Source organism: Diaphorina citri, unplaced genomic scaffold, assembly GCF_000475195.1.
Source record: "Diaphorina citri unplaced genomic scaffold, Diaci psyllid genome assembly version 1.1 scaffold712, whole genome shotgun sequence".
In the NCBI taxonomy this organism is placed as follows: domain Eukaryota; kingdom Metazoa; phylum Arthropoda; class Insecta; order Hemiptera; family Psyllidae; genus Diaphorina; species Diaphorina citri.
Genome location: NW_007378145.1, coordinates 30,896 through 47,447, shown reverse-complemented (window position 1 = coordinate 47,447; position 16,552 = coordinate 30,896). Strand labels below are relative to the sequence as shown.

Genomic DNA, 16,552 nt, shown 5'->3' with positions numbered 1-16,552 from the left:
CTGGTGCTCTTCTCCTCCTCTTTCTTCTCCTCCTCCAACTCATATGTACTTTCAATTTCACATTCCCTATTTACACATTATCAGTTGGTCAAGTTTTTGAGGAAATTTCAATGTCCGACGCAAAAGAAGATTGGGAAATACAATTTCATCGATGAAAATCTAGGTAACCTCGAAAAACTTTTCCAGATTTTTATCATGACTGCTAGAGATAAATTCCTTTGCTAGATTAAAATAAGACAAACCGGAATTTGGCAATACAACGACTGCGACACAAGGTCGACTGCAGTATCTATGATTCGACCATTTATTAATACGAAAGACCACAACGACGGAAAAAAGGAAGTAACCAAGGAAAGAGGAAAAAACGAACTGCTCTAGACAATATTTTGAATTTATCTCTCTTGAATATAGTAATTAAAAAGTCATTATTTTTTTTCGTCTAATCCAAACTAGAGAGCAAAAAGTAAAGGTTGCAAAATAATTACGAAGGAAACTCACATTTGCTGCATCATTGATTATAACATCATACGCATAGTTGAAAAATTGAAAATGTTACGTACCTACCTACTTATAGGTACATTTTTACTATGTTCATAAAATGTATTTTAATGAGATCACAAAAGCAAGTAAATACCCAGATTCGTGAAGCTTAGCGCACCTAATGGGATCTACTCATTAAGCTATCATTTACTGGCTCATAAGAGGTTAGCTTGAAAATGCCATTGAGAACGGAAAAATAGAAAAAAAGTTGTGGCAAAAGCCAGCAGGTGCCCCCTACAATCACTGAGGGGTGTAGAACAACAGAAATAGGAAGTGGACGAGGAACAAACTTTGACACAAAAGGAGAAAGGAGCAGTCTTTCACTTCGGAGAAAGAAGTAACATGATTAGAAACAACCCTACAACCCTGTGAGAGATAAAAGGGATGATATTGGAGAGAGAAAAATAAAGAAGAAAAAAAAGAAGAGGCGGGAGATGAAGAATAAGAAGGAGAAGATGAAGATGCAGAACATGGAGAAGGAGGAAAAAAAGAAGAAGAGAAGTAAGAAGAAGAAAATGAAGACGAAGGAGGAGGAGAAGAAGAAGACGAAAAAGAAGAAGGAGGAGGAAAAGAAGAAGAATACGAAAAAGAAGAAGGAGGAGAAAAACTAGGAAGAGGAGAAAAACTAAAAGAAAAAAATAATACTCAAAGGTTGTCACCGAAGAAAAATGGCAGAAATTGATCAGAGTGGATTCCAAGTAGTTAGCTTGTCAAGACACTGGAGAAACAATTTGAATTCCTCCTTCTCAGTTCAGGCCTTTTGTTTAAATATACGTAGTATCACTTTTACAGGCCCTGAGACTTGGGATTTTCTATGAATAACTTGAGAGAGAGAGAAAGAGAGAGAGAGAAAGAGAGAGAAAGAGAGAGAGAGAGAGAGAGAGAGAGAGAGAGAGAGAGAGAGAGAGAAAGAGAGAGATTTCTCATGTAGTGTCATAAATACTCGTATGTAGAAATAGGGATTTACCAAATGGTCCTTTGCGGAGTCAATGCTCTGATTTGGACAATCTCTAGCTATAGTGATACATTGGCTATCCGAGTAAATGAAAATAACAGGGTAGGTAGAGCTACCTACGTAATGGAGGAGTTGCAATTGGGAAAATATTATTAATAAAAGGGCTATTTCTACGTAAAATGTTGTGAAAAATCTAAATCTGAGGTCAAAACTCCGAAAAAGTAACTTTAAAAGGTCGAAAATTCAATTTTTAATTGCTGATCTAATGAAAAAGTTCAAATAAGTAGTTGTGACGTCAGATTTCACGTCAAAATGCACATAAACGCTAATAGAGTGATTTTTCCTCTAAAATACCTAAAATTCCATGATTATCAAGTAGGTAGGTTATACCTACCTACTTCGTTATACCTGATGTGTGTTTTCAGCATTTTTACTTTATAACCAACGCGTGTAGAGGGGTACCTGTTAACCTTTATGCTGCACCTGTATGCAAGCTTTAGATAATGGTATAGCGTGGGAACACTAATGCTAGTCATAAAAAATGAGAAAGCGGATGAGAAATGCCCTTAAATGAGAGATGAAATGCAGGAAATATTCAAATACCCACCATAACATGTCAAGGAGTTAAATTACTCGTCATGTTTGGGTACAACAGGTATTGTACAGATATGTTCACGTACAACAGGTATAAATTCCCCCGTTCAAAATGTAACATTTTGACATTCTGATGTGTGTTTTCCGCATTTTTACATTGTTTCCCAAACAAGTTAATCCGCCACATTATTAGAATCTAAAAAGCTTAGGTCAAGCGTATACAACTTGTCCATGTGGAGTATATTGCATGCTTTTATTTTAATTTGTTTTTAATCCTTTTTCATCAATTTCAGTTGCTATTAGGAGATCGGAAGGTAACCATTCTTCTCGTTTCTGGAACAGATGGTGTAGATTTTGTGCAAAAAGGTATTAGGTGCTGGTCAAACTATAGCTACTGTCCTATTTATGTCTGAATGAAGACTAAAGTAAATATGTAATACTGAAGGGAGTTTCAGTTGTGTTATGCATGAATGTTCGTTTATCTCTAATTAATACACTTACATCAATTGTGGGACTGTCTTGGGGACTCGAACCACAAACCTTTAGGTTCAAAGCCCATTTTGCTATCCACAACAGTACCTACTGAGATTGATAAATCCAATAAAAACTGATGAGAAATAATTGTTCGCAAGGCCAGAAGTTTACTATATTATTGTGAAATTATCAAGTAATTTTTCAATTCTAGTGAGCAAAAATAAGAATAATAAATAAATAAAAAAAATATGTAAAAAAACTAACCAAACCTTTTCACCGTAAGTCATTCCACTGGCAATTTTTCAACTTGAAGTAAAGATTGTCACTTGTACAAAAATAGTGCATTCTTGAGTGCTAAAGAGTGCATTCTTGGCATTACAGAAAGTCTTTGTTCTAACACTATCCCTCACGGCACTCGATAGTTTCGTCACATATTTCTTATACTTTGTCTCTTTGATTTCCCAAGCTTGCACCTAAAATTCCCAGAAGAATGAAAATACATAGGTATATCCAAGATGTTTTTTTTCTTTATTCTTCTTCTTTTTGTCTTCACTGGACAGTTTATTTTTAGCAAAAAAATATGGTACCGTTTCCTAACCCCCCCCCCCCTCCATAATACATCAGTGACATTTTGTATTCAAATTTCACAAAATAAAATATGAAATTCAATTGGCCCCAACTCTCTCTCGCTCCCCCCCCTGTCTCTCTCTCTCTCCCTGTCTCGCTCTTTATCTCTGTCTCTCCCTCTCCCTCTGTATGTCTCTCTCTAAATATCTCTTTCTACAACCCACTCTTCTCCCCTTTCTTTTGACAATTTTTTTCAATTTATTGACCACTTTTGAAACTCAAGTTTTACGAAGAACAATTTTTCAATTTCTTTTTTCTTTAATTTTGTTTTGTACCTACATTTTTTCATTTGAAAAATATACAGCTGGGTTCCACCTGAAAGTTTTATTTTAAGTAAATAATGTAAGGTAGGTAGGGAGATAGGTAATCTTGTTTTCTCTCTCTCTCTCTCTCTCCCTTTTATATTTCTGCCTAAATCTAATGTAAATTAGATACACAATACTCATTCTGTGGGATATATTTACCAATCATATAACCATTACTATATTACTTACTTAAATAATATAAAATTACAGTTTATGTTCAATGTACGAGAGCATTGTAACCTTGAAAAACTCGACACAAAAAAAAAAAAAAAAAAAAAAAAAAATCAAATTAAGAGGGAATTGTAAACCTTAAAAACCCCCAAAAAAAAAAAAAAAAAAAAAAAAAAAAAACTGAGTGTGAACTAGGACACTTTTGATATCACAACCGACAACAATGCATGTGGACATTCTTTACTTCCACAAAAATAAAATCCGAGCTTTTATTATCACAATGGGAAAAGCATCTCGAAAATTAAAATCACAGTTTATTTTTTTCTTATTAAATTTTTATTCTTATTAAATTTTTATCCTCTTGTTTCTTGTGAGGATTTCTACTTTGTCGTTTTTCAGACGCACAGGAGGTACGTTATGATTATGGAGTTAATGTGAAAAAAAAAAAAAATAATAAATAAAATAAAATAATAATAATCATCAAAGTATACAATATCACAGCAAATGATAATGAAAAATAAAATACACACATGATTGAAATAACAGAATCGTGGGATTTTGATAGTAAAATCATTACGTTCGTTCCTGAAAAATGTCTATATTTTTACTGTAAATATTTTTACTGTTTATAACATCATGAAAATAGGATATGATAAAATCAGAAATGGATAAATAAACAAACTGATGCCACAAAATGGAAATAATCATTCTAGGAATGGTTATGTTGTAGGTAGTTACCTACCTTTATAGTTTATAGTTATGTATATGTTTTTCAAAAAATCAAAAGCTTCAGCTATATCTAGATTCCACGACATAAAGTGCCTGTGGCACCATGCACCTTTACAAAGTGGATCGTTCTTGTTCTACATGCACATGATTGAATATTACATGCATTTAATTGCATGTCGCATGAAACGTTGGTAAGGTTTACAAAGGAAAACTCTAGAGGACTGGAACATTAGTAATTCACTTTTTTTCTCAACGTACTTCCATCAGTAAAAGAACACGGTTGTGAATTACGTATACATTTCAGATATTAGTTGCAATAGTTATATCTTGATATTGCATTACAGATGTTAGTTTATAGTTAGGTACCTTGATTTACGAGTACCGGGAAAAATAAAGTTTTACTTTTCGAGTTTTCGTCCAGTTGACGTAATGAATTATGGCTTTTCTGTCTAAACTTTTACTTATATTCCATTAATACTTCATTCACAAAACAAATCAATATTTGAAACTTGGATTAGTATTGGATTGGGATGAAAATTCAAAACACATAATTACGAGATGAGTAAAGTAAATCATAGTTTGCAGAAAAGATGAAAGAGAAAATTAAGGAGAGAACAAGGAAACCATATTTAAGGCAAACGGAAGATAAATTGAAATTCTAAAAAGACGAATAGACTGTGACATGGTCTGTTTTGTACACTTCTGGTGTGAATAGAAATAAAAACCATACTTTGAGCTAGAAGATAAAAAATAAACGTAATTATAACCCTTTATGGACTCGAAGATATGCTTTGATACTTAGCATGGCCTATAATCTGAGTTTGAATCAGGTTTGTTTTTAGTCCATGTATTTAAATTAAGGATTGGTTGAAAAAATTAACCCATCAAATTGCTTAGTCAACCAGTTTAACCAATTTTATTAGGTTTACAAGTTAATTTCTTTCAGGGGGAAAAAAGAGCTTGTGAATTGAAATTTAAGGTGAGGTGTTTGAGAACAACGAAGGGTTAAGAAAAATTCGCTCTCTGTGAGATTCTTTTCCATTAATTTTGTTCTGTGCAGTTATATAATTTCAGACCATTTGTCTTCAGGATAACATTTTATTAAGTACTTTTGACCCTACATTTCTTGTGCTTCCTCTAGCCCTTGAAAAACATGGAAGGGAAACAACATTTTTTCCTCTTTTTTTTTTTCAAAAGTTTGACGACTCATTTTGTGAAAGGAAAAGAATGGAAAATATTTATAGATATTACACAAAGACAAACAAGTAATATACCTGCAAAAGGTAGAGTCAGTAGATAGAAAAAAGTATGAAACTCTCTTCACCAGAGAAAAATGAAGTTTTATCAGATGAATTCACCAAAGCTGAAAACCCCAAGTAGATAGTTATGAAATAATTACAGCTGACACGTTGAGAAACTTTTCATTTTTTACCCACCAACAAATCAAATCCGGAATTATAATTGCAAATCCAAGAGCAACAGGGATTTCTCTTTTAAAACAAAAAAAAAGTTCATACCTAACACAAGTCTCAAGATAACATAGAAAAAAACTTCTCATAACCGGAAAAAAGGAGAAATGAACTTAGAACAAAGATAGTTAAATAACTAGGAAAGAAAGACAATGAACAAAAAAATTTCACGTTTGTACTTTGATAAGTAGAAGGCGAAGTTGAAAGGAAATTAAAGAACTGGGAATGTCTTGGTTTTTTCCGTCAGATAAGGATTGAGGGCCCTCGTTTAAAAAAGAGGAAAATGTAGGAGAGACTGAATATAGAGAAGAAGTGGGTTCAATTCCCAGTAACGTCACAGAGTTCTTGTAAATTTTCATTTTTTATCCTTTCTGAAATTGATATTGACTATCAAACAAATATTGTTAAAAATAATACGACTACCCAATAGATAATTATGTATCTAAGGAAATATTTGCCCGGTTCGTTTTTTCCTAGCATAAGAACAGCTGCAGTTGTAGTTAGGGTCATTTTCCTGTGTCGAACCTTCAGTATGTATGGAATTTTAAGTGTGTTGTGCTTGTCACAAATATTCCTCAATTCACACTATACAAAATACCTCACAAAGAGATAATAGGCCATTTCTCAGGCAACACAAGGGTCATTAAGAGTCAACCTTCGTATTTGTACTTAGGTAATTTTATTATCATCAAAATGGGACTAATTTCAATTTGCCATCTGCGTACGTCTTGGGCAAATAAAACAGCCATCTTGTCTCAATCTCTAGGGCCTTCTCAAAATGAATTCCCCTAGGAATGTGACTTTACGTAATAGAAACCGTCTCAATTGTCTGTTAGGTTTAGTATTTATTCCTGAGCAAAGATGACTTTTCATTTCACAATGCGAAATTGTTAGATTTTCTGTTTCTTATTTATTTCTTAAATAAATAAGAACATCTGTCCACATTTTTTGCAAGCCTTTGAAAATGAGGTAAGCTGCACTGACAGCACAGAATATTCATAGGAGGTAGAACCTTTTTTTTTTTATTTACACAAATTTGTTTTCCCTGATATGTGTAGAGTTAGAAATTCCTACGATTTTTCATTGATAAATGTCACTTTAGAAAGTTATAAAGTAAAAAGTATTACATATACCTATGACTGGAAAGTACACATAATATTTGAAAACTAAAACTGCAAAACAAGGTTTTTGACATTATTTACGTCATTACGTCAAATCTAAATCTACTTGAACTCTTGAACTCAGAAGAATTCATCACAAAATTTTGTCTTTTCCATATCAGGAATTCGAGACTGAAAGCTCGACATAAGATATTCAAATTCCAGGGGAAAAGTCATTATCTTATTCATAATGACAATGACTCTTCAAAAAATTTCCCTCTCAGACACTTTCAAGCTATCGCTTGTTGTATTTATTAAATTGAAATAATACAATTTTTTCATCTTCAAAACTTAAATTTGTCGAACATGTCAAAAAATGCCTTTGCCTCCACATCCAGAAAGGAGCGAGATACTTGACTTTTTTTTACAAGTAATCATGCAGAATTACTTGATAAAATGAATTTATTGATGTTGTAATCCTTCAATCTACACGTGAATGTGAGAGGGAAGGAATAGAATAGAATATACCTTGTTTATCCTGCTGGGATAGGACTGAAAAGTCCCTTTTCCCCCGCAGTCTAACCAAGGTCTTATATATTTGATACATTATGGGGGGTACATTTTACAAAATAAAGGGAAGGAGTAGAAGAAGAGCTGAAAAGAAGAGTTATTTCAGAAGAAAATGAGAAATGGAGAGAAATCAAAGGACTTAAAATAATAATAAAAAATATTACGAACATTTATTCTGGGAAAGTTGCTAAAAAACAAATAAAGAAGAATGCATGAGGGTCTTGGCTGAAAAAAGAATAACCGATTCTCAATACAACATAAATATAAAATTGCACAAAAGATAAGCGAGAAAATAATAAAAATAAATATTTTCATTTTCCATTATCTTCTCCACTCGTTATTGCTGCTTGATGAAAACAAAAACATCAAGTCCGTTTCGAGGAAAATTCAATGGCTTAAATTTAATAAATTTCAGTCCGGAAATGATTGCGATAGCTTTCGGCTTTCGACTCAAACAAGTAGTTTTCGACTCTGCTTGTGAAATGAAATTTCGCTGTCTATTTTTAACGTAGGTTTGAAAAAACCTAGGGAAATTCCTTACCTAATGGAGTTTCCTGTTCCACGGATACTATGGAAATTTCAGGCCTTGAGTAAAGCCCCTATATCCCTATCTGATCGTGTGTTTTTTTAGGAGCAATTTTCAAATTGCTTCTGAAGAAGAGCCTTTTTTTTTACAACAACAGGGTAAGTAAGTAGCCAAGACTGGATTGCAAAGGCTTTCAATATTGACAGATTATGTTAACGAGTATACACTGCCTGTAAACTGGTCACTAGTCATAATGTTTGCAGAAATTTGGCACACCACAAAATACCCCACACCGTGGCCGAATATGCAAACTGTCTTTGAACAAATATTTTAATAAAGACATTCTATACGTAATTTTCCCTAGGAGAAAAGTCGACCTTTGGGGAAAGCTCATTACATTGAAACATTATACCTTTGATCTAATCCTTAAGGAATTTCATTTCTAACTATGAACCTTTGGCGAACATTGTATGGGAATTTGTTCTTATCCTTTTGTTCTTGACCAAATACCTACTTTGTCTGTATTATGTACTTTTTATGTATTCAATGTTCAAATTTAGTTTCTTAGGGAGTAGGTATTCTTTTATGTTATAATGGGGTATAAAAGTTTCCTTTTGTGTTGGCCTTGAAACATTGTTCGCAAAAATAAAATCATTATTATCTGCCAGAGGCCAAGTTTGAAATACGGGGTACACTCAGCCTCGTGAGCCAGCCAATGTAAAAAAGTTTTTGAGATGTTTACCAATTTACCAAGAAGATACCTAGGCACTAGGAATTTAAAAATTCCTAATCTCCCCACTCTAATCTAGGTAGGTACATTAACCTCCGATAAATAATAGTAGATGTAGAAAAGTAAAAAAAAAAGTCACCATGTATTATTTTTATTAAATCAGAACAGTATTTTATTCTTATGATAATAAAAATTGAATGAGCAGTAAAAAGAAAGTAAAAAAGTACCAATGCCTTTGTCTCAATGTGTTCTTATCAAAAATTTGGACGGTTTCCAAGAAAAATTAAATTGAAAATTGGAGAAAGTCTAACACACTTGTCTTATAAATAAGAGTTTCTTTCACCTTCTAACTTGTGAGGGAGAGAGAGGAAAGGGAAAGAGAGGGGAGGAAAGAGGATGAGAAATTAATAAGAGGGTTTATAAGTCGTGAAATAGAAATTTAAGGAGTTGAGAGAAAAGATAGAGGTCACTCTACAATATCTCTCTTTCGATTTTTTAATTGAGAAAAATATTAGTTTTCAAACTCATAATCCTCGAAAGTCGAACTAGGTTTAATTATAAGAAACTTTAAACCCTTCAGGGATGTAATGGTTAGCGCGGCGGAGGCAAAAAAACTTGGCGAAAAAAAAATCTCCCCGGCGGGGAATCGAACCCCGGTCTCCCGCGTGACAGGCGGGGATACTGACCACTATATATACTACCGAGGATTGGTGAGAGAAATTGTCATAGCATCTAATTTTAAATATTTGTATTTATAAAATAAATTAAGATAAATTGAGACTATAAAAACATCAATGAATGAGTCATAAAGTCATGCACAGAACAATCTGAATGGTGACTTGAACATACTCGTAATATTATGTGGGCAACTGGGCACCTAACCTCTGGTAATTTCAAAACCCTTTCCTAAAAGCTACATTGTTTTATTTAGACTACTTTGTTGCGAAATTATATCGAGCTATCATAAAAAACATCAAATAATAATAATAAATACCATCACAAAATAATACCATCACAAAATAATGTGGTTAAAAACTAAACAAAATTTTTCACATACCTATTTTTTGCACAAAGAAAAAAAAAATCTAGGTAGCTAGTAGGTACCTACGTATCCTTTTGATCTTTTGACCCTCCCCTTGACCAGTAACTTACAAGGAGAAAAGTGCAACAGAAGTTACAGGGTCCGCCAAGAAATAGACCCTCCTGATTACCATGGGAGCATCTTGACCACCACACCACCAGAAACAAGATCATATAGGTAGCTAGTTGAAATTTATCTGAAAGAAGTATAAAGAGAAGAAGAGGGTGAAGGAGAAGAAGATGTGAGAAGTAATGAATATTTTTATTGTTGGGTGCCAAAGGTGGCTGTGTTGAGTAGTTTTTCACCCTATAGTCCGTATACCAATATCATTTTCACTTTATAAATCTAGCACTCAACCATTCAGATACAAGATCATTTTAAATTATAACGAGCATAAACTGACTGCAACGTTGGGCCTTAAAGCATGATGAAGTTTTGTTTCTGCTCTATTAACTCTGCTCAGACTCCGAAACAAGGTCAAAGTTGTTCGTCTCACAGTCACGCCAGAAAGTTTTTCAAAGAGTGACTATTAAGACCTAAATACAAGTGCTTAATTCCTAATAAATAATTACATACACTTTCCCAGCTCCATGTGACTTCGTATGAGAGAAGTAAGTTTCTAGGTTGCTCACTTGTTCTTGATCCACTTTTCAAAGTCATGTGCCACCCTTTCACCACATTTCTTTCGATAACTTTAAAGTTTACACACTCCTCAAAGTGGTGAAGCTATACAATTTTCATTCATCTTTTCGAACATTTTTTTTCTCTGTTGAAGAATAATATAGTGAATAAGAAGGGTTTCATCTGCACTGAATAAATAATAAATATGTACATAGTTTGTGCTGATATTGGCACGAATTTCCCGATATTGGAAACGCTATCTTGCTCGATGAAATGCATTCTGATGCTTTGAACTTCTCTTGTCTAGAAGGTAATAGTTTTTCTAACTTTTCTCGCCATAAACTACCAGCACATATCGGTGGATAAGTTGTTTTATTTTCAACGAATTCTAAGGATAAAGGAATGAAAAAATGCTCGAATTGGGATTTAGAGCTGCAATTGCTCACTGAAGTGTACACGGTCCAGTGGCTGGTGAATTAGGTATAAGATTAACTTTAGACAAAACACAAAGATTCTCAAGAAAAACCATGATAGGTAATTAATTATCTACAGATTCTACAACTACAACATACCTACTCGTAGTTAACTGTTAGTTACATATTTCCAAGTTCTATTAATTTCATGTTATATTTCAGTACGGTTTTAATTTCAGTGTGTTTTAGTGTTTCGAGCTATTCAGTCAACTAGTTCATGTGGATCGTAGTTTAAACGCACTTTTCTTTGTTCACAGGTTGTGAAGATGTTCATGATTATCATCACCATCTTTGGCATTTGCTGGCTCCCCTACCACGGTTTTTTCATTCTGGTCTACCACAACAATGCCATTTCGAAGTCGACTTACGTTCAGCACATGTACCTGGCATTCTATTGGTTGGCTATGGCCAACGCAATGGTTAACCCACTCATCTATTACTGGATGAATACAAAGTAAGTAGAATAGAATAGAATAAAATAGGATAGAATAAAACCGTAAAAATACCACCTAAATTATCTTGGAGGGTAGCGCGCCTACCTTGTAAGCGGTATAGATTCGTAGAAGCTTAACCCATCCTGCACGGCTGTTTGCCCCTACACCTAAGCCTCGGAGTGGACTTTTTGTAAGCGCCAGGTAAAGGTTCCGATTACCGTCCGGAGCGAATTTTGTCCTAGGCAGATAAGGTTCGACTCGGGACGGCTGGCTTTCTCTTACCGACTTTCTTCTCTTCGATTTCGGGACGATAAGACCTTAGTAGTCACCTAGTCACCTACATTTCCATCTATCAAACCTCTTTAGGTTTAAAACAAGGGTGGGCAAAATTAAAATTACAAAAAATTCTCCCCGGCGGGGAATCGAACCCCGGTCTCCCGCGTGACAGGCGGGGATACTGACCACTATACTACCGAGGATTGGTGAGAAGGAGGGTAACATCTTATCATAATGAAACATACCGAAACAAACTACATGAGAGACAAAACATGAGTCATCAAACTCATAACGACTCGTTCAAACATTAACTCATTAATTTCTCGGGGCAAACATTTATAGCATGTGGGTCATGTGGGAGTGGGACCTGCTTATAGGTTATAGGTGATGTAGGTATGCCTACTAGGTATAAAGTGGAGCTATACTTTCTAACCTCTGAGGTACACACTGTAGATTGTAGGTACCTCAACAAATCAATCGCAAACGCGGTATAAGTATACAAACATTAACTCATTAATTTCTCGGGGCAAACATTTATAGCATGTGGGTCATGTGGGAGTGGGACCTGCTTATAGGTTATAGGTGATTTAGGTATGCCTACTAGGTATAAAGTGGAGCTATACTTTCTAACCTCTGAGGTACACAGTAGCTGTAGATTGTAGGTAGGTACCTCAACAAATCAGTCGCAAACGCGGTATAAAATCAACCTACAGCTAAAAGCTTCGAACATACATCAGTCTCGCTGATTGAATATTGAGAGTAAAATTAAAAAAAAAAAAAAAAAAAAAAAGATGGTGGAAAAAAATGTCCCCGCCAGGACAAACGGGTACAATATGGTTGAATAAACTATGAGATAAGACCGTTCGATATTCCATCGTTGTAGTCATGTTCAGGCAAAATTCACGTGTGGGTGTCTCAATAAAAGCCGTGTGTTCAATTTGAAGGATCGTCAAATTTAAGGAGCAATAAATTAAACATTACGTCAACTTTAAGGAGCAGACTTTCCCTCACATAAGAAAGTATAGCAGGGACATGGTATACTGCTTCCAAAGTTTATAGCAGGGACGTTTACTACCTATCTGAGTGCTTTTATGGGAATGCCTCTTTTGATAATCAACTTGCGGGCTAAATGGGTAATGAGATGTGTATACGAGTTTAGAGATGGGAGGTCAAGATTAAATTCTTTCAAACTGTGTGCATTCAAAATCGTGTGACGTTTTGACTAATTCCACAAGCGGTGTTCTTAAAGTGGAAAGTTGTATTTTGAAATGGACGGGGTATGGCTTGCTGTTGAGGACAAATTATTCAAAACACAGGTAGGTACCTATCTTATCCTGTCTCGAATACATTATCTTTTTTTATCCTGTTGGGATAGGGCTGAAAAGTCACTTAACCAAAGTTTAAACATTTTTATTTTTTCAAGTTTTCAAGCCCTAAACAGGTGCCACCTAGACAGACACATTTCGTGAATTCTTGAAAAATGAAAATTTTGCCAGAAAGTCACACGAGACAGTTTTTCCCCTTTTTTGCTAAATTTTCCACTTGATGGGGTTCTGAGAAATGTTAATTACCTCATTAGTCATTCAAACTGAATACAAAAAAAATGTCAAATATCCTCTCGAATAAAAGAGGGAAAAAAGAATAGAGAATGAGAGTTTTTTGAACTCTACTGAATACAAAAAAAATGTCAAATATCCTCTCGAATAAAAGAGGGAAAAAAGAATAGAGAATGAGAGTTTTTTGAACTCTTTTTTTTCTATTTTTCCCCTTTTAACAATGGGAAGAGACACGAGGGTGTTAATAGCAACTGTCACAAGCGGTCTTACCCTTAAGTGATTATGTGCGACTTTCAATTCATAAAAGGATTAGGGAATAAAAATTATTCTAAAGAGATCAAGTGGGAATGGATTCTATTTTAGGTGAGAAACGACCAGTGGCTCCCGAGGGAGGGCGTGATATGCCTACTTCATAGAATCACAAAAGAAGCTTTTTAACTGCTTAGAGCTTTATTGGACGACCTCAGAAAGTTTCATTTATAACTGGGTGGTTTTGCAGTTGTCAGTTCGTTTGGCAATAACAATAAGGTGGATTTTTACCACCGTGGATTGTCTCAGGATTGAGTTCAATGCGAGGTTGACTATTATGTATTAACTTCTCGTTTCATTTGAATCCCGAGTTGGTAAACCCCAGGATAATACTCGTACGGTTGGTCCACTTTTGCTGAAATTAGGTGGAAAAGGTCAACGTATAATAGAAATTCACTCAAAGGAACTTGTTGAGTTTTTGAAGGCTCCGTAAAGGGCCGTATATCTACAGTTGACTGAACAAATAAGTAGTTATTTCCTTTGAGTTTTTACAGTTGTTTACATCTCTTATTTCCTCTCAACTATCTGAATAGAACACTTTACTAGATTGTGTAACATTCAAATTGAAGCATTTTGGGGCTATGTATTTATTTACTTCACAATTATATCAGTAAACTTTAGATTAAAGACTTTAGACAGAAAGCCTCACGAGAGCACTTTAGAAGTGTAACGACCATTTAGTTTAACAGACCGTCACAAGTTCTTATCTTTACTCAAACTGTTGTGAAATGCAAGATAATAAAACAACTAGTCTCAAAAAAGAAAATAAATCCACGACAAACTTTTCTTCGACTTCACTGTACCTAGATAGTAAATTACAAATTTTATGCTCACATTTTTAAAGTATATAATTTAAGTTAGTACACCAAAAACCCCGTGTTTCTTGTACCTAAGAGGTAATGGAGAAATGTATTTTCTATTGGGTACATCTACTCGTATTATAGTACAAGAACAATTGATATATTTGATATTTTTCGTTTCCACTCAAATGATTTCAACCTGTTCAATTTACAATCAGTGAAAATTGTAGGATACTTCCTCAACTAGACGTACATTTTTCCACCCAATACCAAAATATTGAAAATTGGATGAACTATCTGGTGAAATGTGAAATTGTATTTTCTACATTTCATTGCAAATTCTAGATTAAATTACACTTTCCTTCCAATTTTCCTTCACCTTATTGCCATTTCATCTTGTGTAATTTTCGTGCTATAATACGGATTCCAAGTGAAACTAGTGTTCTCGCTTATAAGTTTGCTAATATTGTTATGTGTTTGGGATTCCCTTCAAAGTTCCAAGTTATACGGAATACACCATTTTCCTCTCACTGTCCAGTCCTGATATTAGAGTACCTAACTACCTACTTACGTCATAATATATCATCGAATAACGTTGGTACCATACCTAGAGTAGGTAATGGAAAAACAAAGTTTTAAATTTAAACACGAGTAGAAAATACCTAGCTAAAGAGCGTATTGTCGAAATTGCTATTCGCCCCTCTCTCTCTCTCTCTCTCTCTCTCTCTCTCTCTCTCTCTCTCTCTCTCTCTCTCTCTCTCTCATTCTCCTCTCACTCTCTCTCTCTTACACCGGCACCAAGCTCTCATATTATTTAGGAAAGAGCTCTTCTTGACCTAAATTACCGACTTACATCTGTGGCAAAGGGTGTCTGTTCAGCTACAGTACAGTAAATGCACACAGGAGTAATAGATGTTTTCAGAACGTTGCTCTAGGTCTAGGTAGGTATTACCCTTTCAGTGTGGGGGCAGGAATAGGAAATCCCATTTCATTGTCAATTAAATACAGCACCTTTCCATCCTGATCGTAAGTTTTCCAGCTAAAGTTCGTAATCTTTGTTCCACATTTTCAAACCTCAAAAGAGTTCGCGGGCAGTGACGCTTCATTTGAGGATGGGATAATAAATTCATCTGTTCACTTATTTGACTTCCGCTATATTTCACTTGGCGGAAAATTCCCCAGCTGGTCGTAATTCAATTTCCATCCTACATAAGGAAATAAGGACATCTATTGTTACCGTCTTGGAAACAAACGTATATAGCATGTAGGAGGGTTCATCCTACCTCAGGAACCCTTTGTAGCTTGCAGCAAATTCTGAAGAAAAAAAAAAACAGGTTTGGATAAGTCCTTCTATGGGGACAGACTGACAGACAGACCGACACCGAAGCGAATACAATAGTCCGTCCCTTATACCTTTTTTATTACTATTGTAATAATAAAGGAAGGACGGACTAAAAACAACAACAAACAATACGAGTATATAAAATTATACATAAGTGGTAAAAAAAGGTTAGCTTTCATCCACGTGCATGCGTCTTCTCGGTATTTTTTTTAGTATTGTGTAAATACGGGATATATAAAACGTGCCCAGACATAAGAAATTATAAATCACTCTGATATTTTTCCTAAATGCTTAGGTAGTACCTAACTTATAGCTTGAGTTCCTATAACACAGCAATTTTACTATGTAGGTATTAGAAATTATAGACAAAAATATTGTTAACCTAAAGGTCCAAAAGTCTATCTAGAAGATAAAGGTATTTTAACTTAGCGATTTTTCATCAGTGTAAGTACAGGGGCAGCGGACTTCTAAGAAGTCTACCTACCTTATTTTCTGAGATAAACCCTAGTTTTCAAGGAAATTTCTGGCAAAATAATAACAGATTTTCTTTTCTTTCTTGAAGGAGGGAAAAAAATCAGTCGTGCATAAAAACTCAAAAAACATTTTTAACAAATTATTATACCCATTTTCTTTATTTTATTAAATTATAATTTACAATGCTGACGTTTATCCAAGATTGTTTAGACGGCTCTCCTGGTAAAATAAATTAAAAACTTCTAAGCAGTAAAATAAATAATGGCCAGTATTTTCTTCCGTAGATGGAGGGGGGTCACAGGGCACAGAGAAATAACTTAGAATGACGTGAATGTGTTGTTTAAAATATAAACCAAAACAAATACAAAACTTCGACAAAAGGGTTAGAATTTCCCA

The 16,552-nt window shown here is 34.5% G+C and overlaps 1 protein-coding gene and 2 non-coding genes across 3 annotated transcripts in view; 1 reads left to right on the top strand and 2 right to left on the bottom strand.

The window, feature by feature from the left end:
- Window positions 1-11,423, top strand: part of LOC103511406 (tachykinin-like peptides receptor 86C) — a 78,429-nt gene extending 67,006 nt beyond the window's left edge. The window contains exon 6 of the mRNA XM_008476131.2: window positions 11,223-11,423. Coding sequence (XP_008474353.1) covers window positions 11,223-11,423 — 201 coding nt within the window. The remainder of the gene's footprint in view (window positions 1-11,222) is intronic.
- On the bottom strand, window positions 9,422-9,497 carry Trnad-guc. Its single transcript has one exon. It is a non-coding gene; the product is annotated as a tRNA-Asp (tRNA).
- Window positions 11,424-11,806: 383 nt separating the features above from the next.
- Window positions 11,807-11,878, bottom strand: Trnad-guc. The gene has a single exon. It is a non-coding gene; the product is annotated as a tRNA-Asp (tRNA).
- Between the last annotated feature and the right edge of the window lie 4,674 nt (window positions 11,879-16,552).